Source organism: Arvicola amphibius, chromosome 8, assembly GCF_903992535.2.
Source record: "Arvicola amphibius chromosome 8, mArvAmp1.2, whole genome shotgun sequence".
Taxonomy (NCBI): domain Eukaryota; kingdom Metazoa; phylum Chordata; class Mammalia; order Rodentia; family Cricetidae; genus Arvicola; species Arvicola amphibius.
Window position 1 is genome coordinate 121,048,373 of NC_052054.1, and position 19,039 is coordinate 121,067,411.

Below are 19,039 nucleotides of genomic sequence, written 5' to 3' on the forward strand. Positions count from 1 at the left end.
ATACACACACGTGTGTGTGGCCCCAAATGTTATTTATTTGTCTCTTAATAGGCATCTGAGAATTGTGGCATGGTCTTCTGGATTGTACTTCTGTCTCCTTGGAGGAAAGGTTGAATGGCACTTAATGAAATTGAATTATTCCATAACATATCACTTAGCTCATAGTTTGGTCTGTTGCTGTCACTTTGAGGGACTGCAGGGACTATAACTCATGGTGCTAATTTGTAATTATACATTTGTATAGTGTTGGCTTGACCTACTTTGTTGCCTGTATTTCCCAAATTTCAGTTCAACATGCAGAAATTACTTAGGAATAATCTTGTCACTGCTATTTATTCTTTTGCACATACAGTCTATTCAAACTTCGGTGATGACAGCTTGGCTGTTCTTTGTGTAGGCTTAATTTTGAGTTCATTAGAATACCATGTACTAGGTATAATTTTTATGTGTCATGGATGAAATTGGAAATTAAATACATTTTTGGCAAGTGTTTCTAGCATGCTACTATGATCAGTGTAAAATAAAATGTTATGTCTTATCATATAAATCTACAACAATATAAAAAAGCATCAATGAACTAAAGTATATTTTGATAAGCAATCACTGATGCCCCATCTAATCATGTTTTACACCACCATTCCTTGTACTCTAACCTTTCATTCAATGTAGAAAAAACTGTAAAAGATGATGAGCCATTTAGTGTAGCCTACTGGCTTAAGTGGCAGTAGAAATAAAAGCTCCCAAATTTATTGAGACAAAACATTGAGTTATATGTTTTTTTTTATTAAAAAATACCACAATATGGTGGTTCCTCAGAAAACTGGGTCTCTATCTACTTAATTCTTGGAATATTCCCAAAAGATGCTCCATCCTATCACAAGGACACTTGTTCAACTATGTTCATAGCTGCTTTATTAATAATACCCAGAAACTGGAAACAACCTAGATGCCCCACAAACAAGAATGAATAAAGAAAATGTAGTATATTTACACAGTGTGGTATTACTCAGCCATTAGGGGAAAAATGACATCATGAAATTTGCAGACAATTGAATATGACTAGAAAAAATCATACTTAGGTAGGGAACCCAGACCCAGAAAGGCATGATATGTACTCACTTATAAGTGGATATTAGTTCTTAAGTATAATTACACTACAGTCCACAAACCTAGGGAGGCTACGTAACAAGGGAGATAAGCATGGATCTTCCTGGGAGGGGGAAATAGAATAGACTTTGCAGATAGATTGAGGGGTAGGTGTGTATGGAAACAGAGGGGGTTAGGTTAGAGAAGGAATGACAGAAAGACAGAGTACAGGGAGAGGCTACTGGAACAGGCTGTCATTTAGGTGGAAACCTATTGCAGTGAAAATTTACTGGACCCTACGCAAAACCCTGTTGAGAACTCTTGGTAATTGAGAATATGGAGCCCTGTCTTTTACAATAGCTTCAAATATTATGAAGCACCTTGTGGTAACTCTACCAAGAGAGTGGAAAACTTGTGTAATAAAAACTTTAAGACACTGAAGAATGGAATAGAAGAAGATGTCAGAAGATGGAGATACCTTGCATGTTCATTAATCAGTAGGATTAACATAGTAAAAATGGCCATCCAAGCAAAAGAAATCTACAGATTCAGTGTAATTCCACCAAAAATTCCAACACAATTCTTCATGGATCTTGAAAGAAAAATTTGAACTTCATATGAAAACACTTAAAACAACAATAACCCAGGATTGCTTAAAAAAAGGCCTGAACTGTAGAAGCTCTGTGGGCGCTCTCACCATCCTTTATCTCTAGCTACACTACAAAGGTATCATAAAAATAGAATTGTACTGTCATAAAAGCAGACACGATGATTAACAGAATTGAATTGAAGATCAAGACATAAATCCACACACCTATGAACACCTGATTTTTGATAAAGAACCCATTGAAAAATAAAAGACAACATCTTCAACAAATAGAGCTGTTCAAAATGAACTGCTGTGTTCAGACGCATCCAAATAGATTCATACATATCATCCTGCACAAAACTCAACTCCACATGGATCAAGGATCTCAACATAAAACCAGATAGAATAAAAAAGTGGGGAGTAACCCTGAATTCATTTGCACAGGAATAATCTTTCCAAACAGAACCCTGATAGGACAGATCAACAATTAATAAATGAGACCTTATGAAACTAAAAACTTCTGCATGATAAAGGACATTGTCAATCTACAAAATGGGAAGAGACTTTACCTTCACTACATCCAGCAGAGGTTTATATCCATAATATGTAAAGAACTAAAAGAAAAAGATACCCAGAAAATAAATAACCCAATTTAGAAATGGAGTACAGATCTAAACAGAATAATTAATACAGGAATAGCAAGTGACTAAGAAACAAAGAAATGTTCAACATCCTTATTTATCACGGAAATGAAAATCAAACCTACTTTGAAATTTTATCTTACATCTTGAATGGGTAAGTTCACAAAACACATTACAGCTCATGCTGGCAAGAATGTGAAATAAGGGGCACACTCATGCATTGCCAGTGGGCGTGCAAACTTGTATATTTACTATGAAAATCAGTGAGATGGTTCCTCAGGAAGATGGGAATCAATTTATCTCAAAACACAGCTGTATCATTCTTGGGCATATATCTAAATAGTGTTCCATTCTACCACAGGAAAACTTGCTCAGTCATGTGTATTACTGCTCTACTCATAATAGCCAATAATTGGATACAATCTATATGTCCCTCAATAGAAGAATGGATAAAGAAAACATGGTACATTTACATAATAGAGTACTACTTAACCATTAAAAAAAGTGAAATCATAGAATTGGAAGGTAAATGCATGGACCTAGAAAAAAAAAATAATCCTGAGTGAGGTAACACAGACTCAAAAAGATAAATACAGTATCTATTCACTTACACATAGCTATTAGCCTTCAAGTCATTTATAACTAAGCTACAATGCATAGACTCTCAGAGGCTAGGTAAAGAGTAAGAGACTAGGTGGGAGAATTGGGGGCAGATATATCTCCCTAGGAAAGGAAAGTAGAATAGATAGTCATGCATGGATTGGGAAGGGGACTGAAACAGAAGGATAAACTAAAGAGGTCCAGGGAGGAGGGGGACAATGGAGAGAAGCAGTGAGAGGTGCTTAAAAATTAAGGGCCATTTGAGGAGTAGTATGAAAACCTAATACCATAAAAATCTTTGTAAAAAAAGTTTTGTGTGTGTGTGTGTGTGTGTGTCTGTGTGTGATCTAAATGAAATTACCAAATAATGGAGAAGATGGAGGAGCCATCTCTTGTCACCTAATGAGCTTCTAGTACCAGGGTTGGGTTACATGTGATTGAGTGACTGGTCAAAAAGGTATTATGGGAATCCCCAAAGCACCCAGGCTGCTGCCAAAACTGTAAGTTTTGTCTTACAGACTGACAGTAAGGTCCAATTGCTGAAGGCAAGACCTACAAAACTTATTGAACATGAAGAAGTCAAGCAAGTACCTACACAGAGCCTTAAACACTACATGCCAACATGTCTAATACAGGAAGATACTCTGCACTATAACAAAGAGAAACTTAAGTACCAAATCAGCCATAAACTCTTGGATCATCAATGATGTCCTGGCTACAAGATATGCTATTGTAATAGTGGCACAAGACTTGTGGACAGAACCAACCAATACTTGATTTAACTGAAGACCCACTCCATGAGATGGAACCTATACTAACACTCCTTGGGAGATCAAGAACTGAGACTAGATACCCCAGGGACCTAGGGTTAAAACAAACAATACTGTTGAAAGAAAGCAGCAATAAAATTACACCTAATGACGTTCTGTTATGATCCTAGACCAGTATCTTGTTCAGTTATCGTCAGAGACACTTCCTTCTGCAGCAGATGGGAATAAATGCAAGGATCCACAACTGAATAATATTTAAAGTGATAGTCCTCAGTCAGCTCTAAATGGGAAATCTCCATTAAGTTCTCCACTTGGGGCTCAGGATATTCAGGAAAGAGGAGGAAGAAAGACAGTAAGGGACAGAGGGAATGGAGGACACTAAGCAAACAAGGACCTTTAAATCAAACAGATTGATACACATATAAACTCACAAAGACTGATACACCCTGCACATGGCTGCGCCTGAGGGTGTCACAGAGGTGAAAGGAGAAATCGACACATCACATGCCCCCTCCCTAACCCATAAGTAATCTCCAACTGATAGTTACTTTTAAATGAAAAGTTAGTTTTTTTCAAGGAAGCCATACTAGAGAAACAAATTACTTTTGAGGATAGGCTGCATGCCCAGCCGTAGATGACCAACAAAAAATGAAACCAATGGCATCCTTAAAGGTTTCTTGTCTCATGATGTTCTGTCAGGACTTTTCCTCCTCCCTCCCTTTTTTCTTATTATTTTGTTAATATATATTTTATCTTCTGTCTTTGAACCATACAAGTCCACTGTGTACATAGTATGGCTTTCAGTTTAGTGTCTTTATGGGATTCATGAGTATCTGAATAATGGGCTCTCTGTTTCTTGTGACTTCTCTTGGGCTTTTTTCCTTTTATTTGCTTTGTTCAATTTTGATGAATTAGTTTTTTATTTCATATTACTATATTATATTTTACTATTATCTCTTAGTAGTCTGTTTGTTTTCTAATGAGGGACAGAGGGTTCTGAATGGGAGGGAAGGTGGGGGAAAACTGGGAGAAGTAGCAAGAGGGGAAACCAGTAATTAGGATACATCAAATGAGAAAAAAATTGATTAAGAAAAATCAAAAGAAAATGAATGAGGAAGACAACCCAGAGAGGAGAGGTTCCAGCTGTGCTCTCCCAGACCTCTACATTCTGAGCCCTGAATGCTGAGGTGCTCCCCTCAGAGCACACAGCTCCGGTCTGTGGAACACAACACTCGCGCGAGAATGAGGCTAAACAGGGGTCACACAGACAGGACACAATGTTAGCTCTTTGGTCATCTCTCAGTTTCTCTACTTCAAAGGCACTCAGAGAGATCAGTTCCTGGATCTTACTGTCAAGTCTGGACCAGGTTATCCCTGGACAGGTGTGCAGTCAAGGCCACCGGCTGGCACCCAGGTTGTGGACTGGCTGAGTGAGGAAATGCCAGCCACGCTGACCATGGCAGCCCTGCTCTGATACAGTCCAGAATTGCATCTTGCCTTTTGTCATTCATGTTTTACTATCCCGTAGACACATTGTTTGCATAAAAGTTACCAGTGGCCTTAATTTTTCCCTGGTCTAGGATGACTGAACATCCACACTGCAATTGTTTTCAGCAGTCCTTTAAACCACTCACGGATGGAGATTTGTCATGCAAGTTTTTAGGAAGGCTTCATAATTTCTCACTAAATTTACTGTATTATATATCATTTTCTGACAGAAAAGCAATCTTGATTTCCAATTTTAATAAACTAGTTTTACAACTTTGAGAAAAAAGACATTCAGCCCCATAAGACATCAGTTTCATGAGTGTCTAAAACTCCCTCCTCTTTTACAATCTCTTTCTGGTAATTATAAAGATTTCTATCACACTCCTCATCCCCCACAGAATTCAGAGCAGATCTGTCAAGTTGGCTGGGAGACTGACTGGGAGGTCTCCACATTCATTACCTGTAATAATAAGTTGCTATGGTGAATTAATGATTTAAGACTAGTAAATGTTTGACTGTGGGAAAAGGAAGCTAAAACTAATTTATGGGAATATAATCCACTGGGCATTTTCCTATTTCCTCAGAAATATTTTAGAGGTGCCTCAAGAGTAGTTGATCATATTGAGGTGACAAAGGAGAATGACTACTGCTTCTCTAATAAGAAAAGGAAGTCATTCATTGTCTTTCAGGTCCAGACCTTCTGTATCCCTAGATAAGTTATCACTTATTAAGAAATTATTATATTTTAATCATTAAAAGGAAGAATAATACCAGAGATAAAGCGATGCTGCAGATCAAACAATCTGACTTTTGTCAACTCATCACACAGTTCCTACCATCACGGGGAGGTGAGAAGTGACAATTCTGGCCACCCTTTCGACACCTCATAAAATCCAACTCGAAATGCCAACTTACATTAACTCTTTCATGAATAATTTGAATAAAAATCATTAATAATTCATGTTGGACAGGCAAATTATGACAAATAACTGTAGAATAACATGGAGTTTGAACTTTAAAAGATGAGTGATTCCAAGGAAGAAGTTGTGTTTTATTTTTTAAATAAAATTTAAAAATTGGAAACAAAAGTCACCAGTACTACTGTGGTTTTAGTTAAAGCATTGTTTGATTAGAGTTGTCATCAATACTTTATTTGAAATTTTCATTTTATTTCACAATTTGAACTATATAATTTTAACAATAAAATTTTTTCCTTATTTACTGAGGAACCAGAGCTGGGAAATTTTCATCTTACAATCAGAGCACTGATTCTTTTCAAAATACTCATCAGATATTGACAAAATGAAAATTGAAACACAATCAACTAGTCTTCAGATTTTGTAAATCTGTGTTTAAAATAATAATTATGCTTTTTACTCATTTCTTTATTGCAGTTTCTTTCTGCTTGGGGATCTGAGAGATGGTCAGTATGTAAGGCAAGCCCAAGGCCCAGAGTTTCATTTCTGAACACACGATGTGTAAGGAATGAATCAACTCTGAAAAGTTGTCATCTGACAACAGTCGCATGACATATATAGTACTCCCAGCACCACAGACAGGTGCATGTTCAGGTGGGCATGCATGAATGCACGCACGCATGCGCACATGCACACAAACACACAGTGTAACAATTCTCTGTAATCCTGAATCCCAACACTTTCAAAGTTGTACCTATTACCTAAAGACTGGCTGCTAATAAGACTGTTTATGCTAATTAGCCTGGGGAAAGGGCAGGTGATTGACTTACTGTACGCGCATCCCACACAGACAAGGTCTTGTCTGCAGAAGCAGTGAGAAGAGTGTTGGAGAAGGGGAAAAACTCAATGCTGTTCACAGAATCGGTGTGTCCATATAATGTATATCTGCACCGTTCACTGTAGAAAGGGAGTAAGAACAAGGATTTAGGACTTTGCAACTAAATGTTGTTAATCGCACTGCCTATGCAATGCTAATAAAAAGCAAACCCAAGAACTGAAGAGCATCAACATTTTAAAAATAGCAGAGACACGCATGCACACATGTGGAAGTTCACATACACATACATTTACAATAACAATATATTAGGCATAGTGGCACATGCCTATACTCTAAGACTCTGGAGACATGGTAGCCCTGAGCTCCAGGATGGAATGGGTTACAGACTGTCACAAAGAATCAAAGAAAAGTTTCAAAGAAACATTTTATAATCACGTAAGCACTTAAAAATAATTCGTAGGATCAAATACATTTAAATTACCTTCAAATCATGGAACAATTTGTGCTGTTACCTTATACTACTGTTAACAGCGTTTTTTTTTAGGTACGTGTGTAGAGGACAGAGGGCAGTTGTGGATTCTATCGGTCATCAGCCTTATCACAATCACTTTTATCCACTGAATGTCTTACTTGCCCTGTACTGTTTATTTATACCTTGAAATGAATACATAAAATTGTCTCCAACTAGTAAAAGAACATGTTATGTAAAGAAAATCTCCCCCCAATCCCAAAGGTCAAGTCAAATTTCTTAGGTCATCATTTTTCTACTTGGTTCCCCAGTCTGTCTCTACATTTCAATGACTGGTCATACTTTTGGAAAGTACTCATATCTAGTTTCAAGCCCGAAATATTCCTTTCCAATTGATCCATGATGGATCCAGGAATTGGCGTGTTAATGTCTGCGCTGGTAATTGTAATTTGCCTTTGGGGATGAGAATTTAAACAAGTGTTTTTCAGAGTGTTTCATTCAGACTAGCAGTATCAGCACCATTTGGGACTGGATCCAAAATGCAAATTCTCAGCCTCATCTCAAACCTATTGAATCAGACGTTCTGGAGTGAGGCCCAGCAATCTGTTTTAGCAAGCACTCCAGGGAATTCAGATGCACGCTGATGTTTAAGAGCCATTGATCTGAACTACAGGAAATGAGTGAGGAGGAGAGGCCACTGTGTCTTCACCCTTTGCCGTGTTATGTATGGACTGTCACTCAAAACAGGACACGCACTGGGCAGAATCACCTTCATCTGTTATGGCAAATCATTTTAAAATAATGTCATTTATAAACCCATTGCAAAACTAGAGAAAGTGGGATCAGTAAAGTGCTCAGAACAGTGAAATCGGCATACATACACCGCTAACAGAGCACCAATGACCTGTCTATGCATCTCCTCTCTGGCTTTGCTATGCCGCCTGTGATCATATGATATGGTGGGTCAACCTGAGCCAGAGACAGAAGGCTGAATAGCAGTCCTGACCTGGACAAAATCCATCAGGATAAGGGATTTACTCTTGGTGGCAGATTTCCTCCTTCGGCAAAGAAAATGGCATAACTGAAAAGACCTGGATGTTCAACACATTGCTACTGTAAAAGTCGTTAACCAAGTGTGACAATAGGAAATAGAGGGACCGAAGTTGTTGTGAGCCTGATGCCTCAGAGATTTTAGGAAAAGTTTTCTCCTCACTTTGTAAATTTTGACATTTTTTTAAGATATCAAGAAATATTAAGGGTTAATCTGAATTTGAATATGGATTCAAGTTATTACCCCTTTGCATATTAAGAGAAGTATTGTGCAACATATCATTAATAAAAAATAAAACTATTAAAAATCAAGATTATTTTGTATTAATTTACCTTCAAATTTAAAAGGTTTGGAGATTGGCTAATAATATTTTTGGTTATCTGTTTGGTTTGCGGTTCTGAGAATTGAAGCAAGGGTCTCCTAAACGCATATATGTACTGTACCAAGGAATTATGTGCTTTGTCTCTTGGCTGACAATATTCTGATGGCTAAAGCTATTATATGAATACGCACTGGCATCAATAGCCACAGCCTGTGAGTTAACACCTTATAACATTTTAGAAACAGGCCAACACGCATGCACATTGTCTTGCTTTCTACTTCAGGTAACAAGATTTTATAATTATAGCAGAGACCACATGACCCATGAGCCTAAAATACTTAATACTAATACTTTCTCTGAAACAAACATGGACTGCATCCCCTGAGAGATATACCAAGGTATTACAATTTCTCTCCTGGAACTCACTCTGTAGACCAGGCTGGCCTCAAACTCAGAGATCTGCCTGCCTCTGCCTTTTGAGAGCTGGGATTAAGGGCCTACACCAGCACTGCCAGACTCTTTTTTAAAAAATAAGATTTATTTATTTATTATGTATATAGTGGTCTGCCTGCATTTATGCCTCCAGGCCAGAAGAGGGCACGAGATCTCATTATAGATGTGAGCCACCATGTGGTTTAAGAATTGAACTCAGGATTTTAGAAGAGTAGCCTGTGTTCTTAACTTGAGCCATCTCTCCAGCTCCCATATTTGAATTTTTAAAGGTATCCTTCATTCTTACAGTACTAAATTTATCACATTTTTTAAAACTCATGGAGTCCTTCCTTCCTCCCTTCCTCCCCCCTCCCTCCCTCCCTCTCTTCCTTCCTTCCTTCGTTCCTTTGTTCCTTCCTTCTTTCCTTCTTTTTTCTCTTCTCTTATATTTTACTCTGTGTAACCCTGGATGTCCTGGAACTTGCTTTGTATTCCAGGCTTGCCTTGAACTCGCAGAGATCTGCCTGCCTCTGACTCGTGTGTGCTGGTAATAAAGGCATGCACCACCACTGCCTGCCTTCATTTCTACACTCTTAAACATATTATTTTTTATTTATTTTTTTTTGAGACAGGGTTTCTTTGTAGCTTTGGAGCCTGTCCTGGAACCAGCTCTTGTAGACCAGGCTGGCCTCGAACTCACAGAGATCCACCTGCCTCTGCCTCCTGGTCTACAAGAGCTAGATCCAAGACAGACTCTAGCAACTACAGGGAAACCCTATCTCAAAAAAAATTGCTATGCATATGAAGATATACAAAATAAGAGCCACAATCAAAAAAAGAAATATTAAAGAAACAGATCTTGAACTAATTGTTGAAATCAAAGACTTCAAAAAATATTTTACAAAACGCACAAGTATGTAAATGAATATGTAGTTACAGTGCTTGTGGAGATAATCTCCTAAGATAAATAAAAATGTTAAAATTGGGGGCTCATGAATAATGAGATAAGTACAGAAAATTAAAAAATCATTGAGTAAACAAAATATCTGTTTAGATACTTCAGAAAAGAATAAAAATTCAGAGTTTTAGTCACCAGTAGGAAAATATGAGAATGTTTAACACCCATGAGTACTTGAGTTTCCAGAGAAGGGTAGAGTGCTAAGAAACATTTTTGAAAAATAATGGCTAAAATTGTTTCCAATTTAAAGGAACATATCACAGTTCTGATACAATTTTTTAATTCCAATAACAATGTACCAAAGAATATCATAGTCAAAATGTCAAAGCAAGGCATAAAACTAAACAAAACAACAAATTCCAAAGTTTTGTCATAGATAAAAGAAACAGAACATAGAAGGGAACAAGGCTCCAATGGCAGCCGCCTTCTCACGAGAAGAAGAAGAAAAAAGAAAAGGGGGGGCTGACTTTTGTTTTCAAAAGTGCTGAATTTGGGGATTCAGCTAAAAATACCTTTATTTATGAAGATAAAACAAAATTTCAGATCAATGAAAGCTGAAAAAAATTGATTGCTATGAAATCTTTCCTACAAGACTTGCTAAATTGAAGTTATTCATACTGAGTGAAAATGGCACCAGCAGAAACTTTAGTGTGTGAAAAGAACAAAGGGAATTTAGGCGATCAATACACGAGCAAGCTAAAATGCCATTTCCCAATTTTGAAAAGGAAATATAGCAAAAAAGATATAGGTATAAAATATAGAGGTTTTTCCAAATAGAGTCAATTAATCCTATAAGAATTATATTCTAACATCAAAATGTTTAAATATAGAATTTGTCTTTACTTATATTAAAACTTCCTCTATTTATGAATGAGCGGTTCACAGATACCTACTCTCTTCACTTTGACCATATGTAAGTTTCTAATGAGTACCGAAAACTGCATTGATATGAGTATAAGATACAAATTAGAGAGCAGTTTAATGCTATGTTCATTTATCAAAATAATAGTAGGGTCACCTGAGGCTGTAAATGGCACATGCACACTCACACACACACACACACACACACACATATATACATATATATATATATATACACACACACATATATATATATATATATATATATATATATATATATATATAGAGAGAGAGAGAGAGAGAGAGAGAGATTCCTTCTTCCAAGGATCAAAGAACATTGTGGAAGAGGTAGAGATGATTGCAAGAACCAGAAGTTGCTGAAGTCTGGGGCAAAACAGTGTTTTCTGACTGCGAGAGAAGTGTTGTGCTTATAAACTCACAGACACTGTGGTTGCCTATACAAGGGATGCACAAGATGAACCAGTCAACACTCCAGCAAAAGTGAATGATAGGCTAATGAGCCCTCAGACCCAGCAACAGAGATGTTGACAACTGGTGGCTACTGGAGGAGGAAGAATCAGTTTCCATGGTCTCGTACCCTTCTTATATTGATAGCACTATTTGGACTCAGTGAGTCATTTACAAACAAAACCAAAGCAGAGGCCATGATACTGGCAGTGGGTGGAAAGGAGGTCTGAGAGGAGGTTGGATAAAATCAAAATACATTGTGCTCATGCATAAAAACTTAAAATGCTACATTCTTTTAAATTTTGTTTTAGAAATAACACCAAAATATTTATTCAAATATATGTGTCAATAATATGTTACCAGGAATACAATAAACATATATACTTATATGTGTATATGTTTTGACATATTTCCCATGTTGTCAACTATCTCTCTATTTGCAAACTTTAGGACTATTTTAGGCAAATATAAAGGATTAAAATATATTTTATTAAAACCTCTTTAATAAATGCATATACAGGAAAAATATGTAATTGGTAAATTGTGTCCTAACATTAAATGCACTTATAGTAAAATATTGCATACACTCATAACTCATATCCAGACTTGTATTTTTATCATCATTAAAACTCAATTCAATTATTTGGGAATATATTCATTTCTGTTGGCAGGGAAGATATAGAGAAAATTCTTCAGTGATATGGCTCATATGCTTCCCCAAAGAAAACGGAAAACGTAGGTCTTCACACATCTCAAGGAAAGAGAGAACTCCTTAAGGCGAGAGGGAATCTAGAGACGTCACTGGCTGAGGTGAATGCATCCTGGGCCTCCAGCTGAAGGAAGAGACCTGGGAGACGCTGGCTGAGGTGACTATGTCCTGGGCCATCAGCTGAAGAAACAGACCTGGGAGGGATTATTAGCTGCTCGAGAAGAACTCCTCCAAAATGGGGAACGTGGCGTAAAGTGTCGGAGCATGACGGGGCAGGCGTAAAGTGACGGAGCATGACGGGGCAGAATGGAAATGACTTGGACATCTGTACAGAAAGAGCAACACTGTACCCTGCTTCAGTCTTCTTTTTCTCTTTTTAATTCATTCTCATTTATTCACACAGATGCCACAGTCTGATGTGGAGGTCAGAACTGTGGGGTTTTTCTTGTCTTCCTTTAAGGTCCTGGGGCCAGAAGTGAGATCTTCAGTTTAGGACCATGTGTCTTTACCAACTGAGCCAACTTGGTGGCCCACAACAGCTATTTCTTAGCTTACCTCCTATGTTTTTATCATATATTTCTGCTTATCTCTAGTCCATTTCCTGATGTATTTCATTTGATTTTATTTTGGTAACATGTTTTTTTTTTTCAATTTTCAATTTGCTGCAAATATAAATTAATGAATTTATATATTATTTCTGCTCAAATAATCTTCCTTTATATTGCATTTTCCATGTATAAAACAAATATAAGAATAAAACATTCTAACAAACAAATACCTTATGTGAGGGTCTTTATTTCTATGCATTTTAATATAATTAATGTTAATTTAAAGTGGTACCTTTAAAAATCCCAGGCATGTAAGTACGTACAGAAAAAAAAATGGGATTACAGAACATTCATAGAAAGCAAGTCACAGATATAATTTTAAGAGACTCTGAAGAAGGGATTTTGAAACTATCTTTCTTTTGAAAGTGTAATGTGGGCCATAGGGATAAGGATTCCTACAGGACATACAACACATAGCTGAAAAGATAGGCTTATGTTGGTCATTTAGTGTTTAGAGACTCTGTAAGAAATAAGCAAGTCATGCAAAACATGCCTTGTCAGAAAGATCATTTGTCTCCCTTTCGATCTGCTTTGACCTGCAATATAGAGAAGGGAATCTATTAACTCTAAGCCTTTTTCTAACAGTCTCTCTACCCCTCCCTAAGGAGAGCACCCAGAGCATTCACCCTCTTCTTATATCAGTTGACTTGCAGAAACACAGTGCTTTAATCTATAAGGAGAATGGAGCCTATGGACCCACGGAGACCCAGGTCCCATCTACTTTCACTTTGAAATCCAAATAAGAGACGCAGAGCCCTAGAGAGAAAAACTAAGTCTGCACCCATGTTTCTCACCCACTCTTTCATGATAATGAGTGTGCCCCACAAATGCCCTCTACACATCTAACATGGCCCACCTCTGAGGATGGAGATTTGAGACAGAAATGTCCACTCTAAAAATCTCAGTACTGTGATTCATAACATCCAAGGCACCTTCTAGCTTATTTATAAAACTTTATATCTTAGCTATTTAAAAATCTTCCAGGATTCTGCACATAAGTGGGATAAATTAAAGTTATCTCTACATTTTTACTTCCAAATAAAGACCATTTTTAATAAAAAATATGTTGCTTTAGATGAACAATATATAAAAATATGTAATCACAGAAAATATTCTCTGTTTGCAAATATGGAACTCAATTGACTATTCAACAAAATTGTTGATGTTTAAATAAAATCTACTACAGATTCTGCCTCAACTACATAGACAACTTCTCTGAAAAATTATGGGGTGGATGCGAGAGTAAAAATCAAATGACCTTGGAGCATCATTCAGGCAAGTTTTTGGTCTACACTCTGAAGAGTAAGCATATGAACATAGTATCTTTTCTTTGGCCATAAACCTGCATTCACACTAAAGGCAAATTCTTGACAAGCTCAAATCCGTGATATTATATATTCAGGGTTTGTTTATCCATGGTTTAAACAATCAGGGGTAGAAAGGGTTTGAAAAAACTGCATATATAATGAATAGTAATTTGTGTCTTATATGAACAATAAAGTCTAATGAGTATATATACAGCATTTACATTATATTATATTATATGTCTTATGTAGGTTACTTGCTTTGTTACACTTTACTGTGACAAAGTGCTTGGCATTATAACATGATAGAATTATAATATTAAAAAGTGAATAGTTTTGGCTCCAGATTTCACCTTATCCTAGAAGCTCATTGCATTGCCTAGAGGCTGAGGTGAGATTAAAAACCATGGGTAAATAAGCATGTGGTAATGGAGACTGCTCACTTCAGGACAGTCAGGAAGCAGAGAATGGATGAGGAGATAAAGACTGAGCTAGTGTGCTTTTCCAATTCCCCCCTTTATTTGATCTGAGTCCCTAGCTCATAGGATGATACTGCCTACATCTAGAGCTAATTGTTTCCTTCCTCACTCAGGTATCTGTGGACTCACCCTCAAAGATGCACCTTGAGAAACTGCTAACCTCCTAGATCAGCAGATCTCAACCTTTCTGTGTCCTTTACTACAATCTCTCATGTTGTGATGATGACCAATCATAGAATTATTTCTGTTGCTGATTCATGACTCTAATTTTGTTACTCTTATAAATCATACTGTAAACATCCTGAGCCCTATGAAATGGTCATCTGACCCCCAAAAGGGTCATGACTAACAGGTTGAGAACCACTGTCCTGGATGATTTTTAATTCAACCAAGTTGACAGTCAAGATTAACTGTTGCCAATGCCAATACTATGCCATTTTATATAAGAGATGTGTATTCATACTTCTGTATGAAAGTAGAAATATGAGTCAGGTGGAGGTAAAGATGGCAGAATAGCACACCCTGATAACAGCAAGAAAAAAATAATTGAATAACAAAACCCAGAAGATTAAAATTTTAAAAAATCAAAATGACAATTCAAGGCAAAATAAAATAAAGGCCAAAGCAAATAACTTTAAGACAAGTTTCTCTATTTTACAGTATGGTTTTTGGTGACATTTCTTGCTTACTGTTCCAAAGATTTACACACAAGAATGCCAAGTTAAATCAGCCCTTGTTATTTGTGACATCATATTCACAAACTTCACAACTTGCTAAAATTAATTTGTCTTTTGAACAAGCTCTAGTCAAAGTCATCTGAGCCATCTTCAAAACTAGTTTCACCTTTGCCATATAAAACTATTATCAGGAATATGGTTCCACTCACTGTTTTTGCCATCACAAAAAGACTTAAAGATTAAGCTAATTTGCAAGATCTCAAAGCTTTCCTAGCTGGCTTCTCCAAGTGTCTGCCAGAGAAATTTCAGGGCTGTGAAGAGTTCACTTTCAAGTCCAAACTTGATAAGCACCTGACCACTCTCCCTAACAGTTTACTAAAAAAGGGCTGACATTCTTTGTATTTCGTGTGTGTGTGTGTGTGTGCATGTGTGTTTATACAACTCTGACATATCTATCCAAAGCTCACCCTTTAAAGCATAATCATCAGCAAACCTTACACTTAGAATGAGTAATAAATTGCAGTGTTGCATTGCACAGCAGGATGTAAGCAGAGGCGAACTGCATTTCATTTGTTTCCTGGCCGTCCAGACTGAATAAAGACACAGAGACTGTATTAATTATAACACTGCTTGGCCAATAGCTTAGTCATATTCCTGGCTAACTCATATCTTAAATTAATCCATTTCTATTTATCTGTGTATTGCCACAAGGCTGTGGCTTACTGGGTAAGTTTCCTGTGTCTGTCTCCTTCAGCAGCTACATGGCATCTCCTTGACTCCACCTACTCTTTCTATATATTTCCTCCAACCTGGCTATATTCTCCTACCCTAGGCCAAGCTTTATTCATTAACCAATAAAAGCAACACATATACAGAAGGACTTCCCATATCAGCAGGGTGATAATTGATCAAGATAACTGGTTGCACATTTTTTAAAAAAACTGGGAGAAAGAATTTTCAATGTCTTCACTAAAAAGAAGTAAAATGATGTACATTTGAGGAAATTGATATGCTTATCTGCTTTATTTTTAATTAATTAATTATCTTCTCTGCTCCACAGAGAAAATAAAGCCTTCCCTGGGAAGTCAACTAAATCTGTCCCATCATCTCCCTCACTGAGGTTGTACCAAGCTCCTCCCTACCATGCCTAGGCTGAGCAAGGTATCTCTTCATAGAGAATGAGCCCCACAAAGTCAGCTCTTGCATTAGAGTTAGACCCTGGTCACACTGCCAGTGGTCCCACATATGTACTTTAAACATTGTAAAATGTATATACATATTGAAATATCACATGGCAGCCAGAAATACGTATAATATTTGTATTTTAAGTGTATATACATATTGAAATATCACATGGCAGCCAGAAATATGTATAATATTTGTATTTTTAAGTGTCTTTTGAAGAAGTAATCAATCTTAGCTAGAGGAATAAACTATTTACTCAAGATGGCCTGACTCTACCGAGTCTCTGCTTGCCTATTATCTTTTATCCTAATAATCTCTTTAAAATGTCTGTATAAAACATAGTAGAGCTAAGTTTCTGCAGGACCCTCTTCCTTCTGAAAACAGTACATTACTGCTTGCTACATTAGTGAATGTTCAGCTGAACTTACATTTGACAGGGAATGAGCTCTCAAATCAAGCCCTGTGGTACTTCTGTGGTTATTTCAAGACATGGACATGAACACAGCAGTGAAAATGTGTTACAATTCTGTGATAAAAATAGGCAAATCTCGGGCTGGAGAGATGGCTTAGAGGTTAAGAGCACTGGCTGCTCTTCCAAAGGTCCTGAGTTCAATTCCCAGCAACCACATGGTGTCTCACAACCATCTATAACATGCAGGCAGAACACTGTATACATAATAAATAAATAAATCTTTTTTAAAAAGGCAAATCTCTCCCTGTACCTGTTTCCTTCATTGTTTATATTGTGCCACATTTTCCCCACATATTTGTGCTTTTTCATTTGTGATTTCACTGTTTAGAATGACCACACAGAGGTAATGGAATGATGTCTAGTCTTTTACAAGTCTGCAAAGGCTAATGTCATATATGTGAAGTAAATTTCATTCACATGTGAGTTAAAATATTGCTTTGTGGGATTCATGTCAATGATTGAGTGATAGTTATTAAACAAGGTAAATTTAAATACAAATGTTCAAAAATATAACATATGCATTGATGTGGGATTCCCCTCTGTGTGCTGTGAATACCATTGGTTAATAAAGAAGCTGTTTTAGCCAGTGGCTTAAAAAATAGAGCTAGGCAGGAAAAACAAAACTGAATTCTGGGAGAAGGGAGACAGTGTCAGGGAGAAGCCATGTATCCCCATCAGAGACAGATGCCGAAACTTTACGCCAGCAAGCTGGCGATACAGAGATCACTAGAAATTGGTTAAATTAAGATATGAGAGTTAGCCAATAAGAAGCTAGAGTGAATGGGCCAAGCAGGGATTTAATTAATAGTGTTTCTGTGTGGTTATTTCAGGAGTATGGGCGGCCAACAAACGAACATGCAGCCAAGCAGCCTCCTACAACAATGTATTAATTGGTTAATAAATCAGCTGATGGGATACTAACCCCCATTTCCCCTAGAAGAAAAATTTGCATTTACTAATTCAGTGCTTTTATATTCTTTTTCATTAAATTTTTATAACAATTTTTCTCATTTTACATACCTATACCAGCTCCCACTTCTTCCCCTCCTGCTTTCCCCACCTTTCCCCCACTCCAACCCTCCCATCCTTTCCTCAGAGAGTTTAAGGCTTCTCAAAGCCTTAAACACATCACTTTGAGACAGAAATGAGGCACTCCCCCTTATATCTAGTCTGAGCAAGTTATCCCTCCAAAAGAATAGACCCCAAAATGCCAGTTCAAGCACTAGGAATAAATCCTGGTTCCACTGTCAGTGGCCCCCACAGATTTCCTGACACACAACTGTCACCCATATTCAGTGGTTTCATATTCCTAGGTTTGTCCTATGTGCATTCCCCCACTATCAGTCCAGAGTCAGTGAGCTCTCATTAGCTCAAGTCAGCTGTATCTGTGGGTATCACCTTCATGGTCTTAACCCCTTTGCTCATATCATTTCTTCTCCTTCTCTTGGACTTGTCTCTGGAAGATCAGTCCAGTTTTTAGCTGTGGATCTCTGCATCTTCTCCCATCAATTGCTGGATGAATGTTCTATGATGACAATTAAGGTAGTCATCAATTTGATTACAGAAGAAGGTCAGTTCAGGTACCTTCTCTGCTATGATTTAGAGTCTTAGCTGGAGTCATTCTTATGGTTTCATGAGAATTTCCTTCTCTGTCTTTCCTCCATCTCAACTATCCTGTTCCCTCGTATTCTCTTCCTCTCTCCCCTTCTCCCTTCCCTTTTCACCGTTCCCCCCCCCACTCCCAATTTTCTCAGGAGATCTTGTCTAATTGCCCTCCCAGAGGGATCCATTATGTATCTCTTAGGGTTCTCCTTGCTACCTAGCTTCTCTGGGGTCATGGACTATAGGCTCATTATCCTTTGTTTTATGTATAATATCCAATTATGAGTGAGTTTACAGGAAAAAAGGAATGAAGCATAATAGTCAGTATAGTAAGTACTGGGGACAGAAGCTTTGTTGTAGAAGGCCACTTGTTTGTTTCCTGGCTACACAGCCTCCTGAAATAACCACACAGAAACTGTATTAATTAAATCACTGCTTAGAACATTAGCTCTAGATTCTTATTGGCTAACTCTTACACCTTAATTTAACCCATTTCTATTAATACGTGTATTG

General features: G+C 37.2%; 1 protein-coding gene across 1 annotated transcript in view; it reads right to left on the bottom strand.

Moving 5' to 3' along the window:
- Spag16 (sperm associated antigen 16) overlaps positions 1-19,039 on the bottom strand; it is a 961,928-nt gene that overhangs the window by 348,040 nt on the left and 594,849 nt on the right. Inside the window, exon 14 of the mRNA XM_038341053.2 lies at positions 6,922-7,048. Coding sequence (XP_038196981.2) covers positions 6,922-7,048 — 127 coding nt within the window. The remainder of the gene's footprint in view (positions 1-6,921; positions 7,049-19,039) is intronic.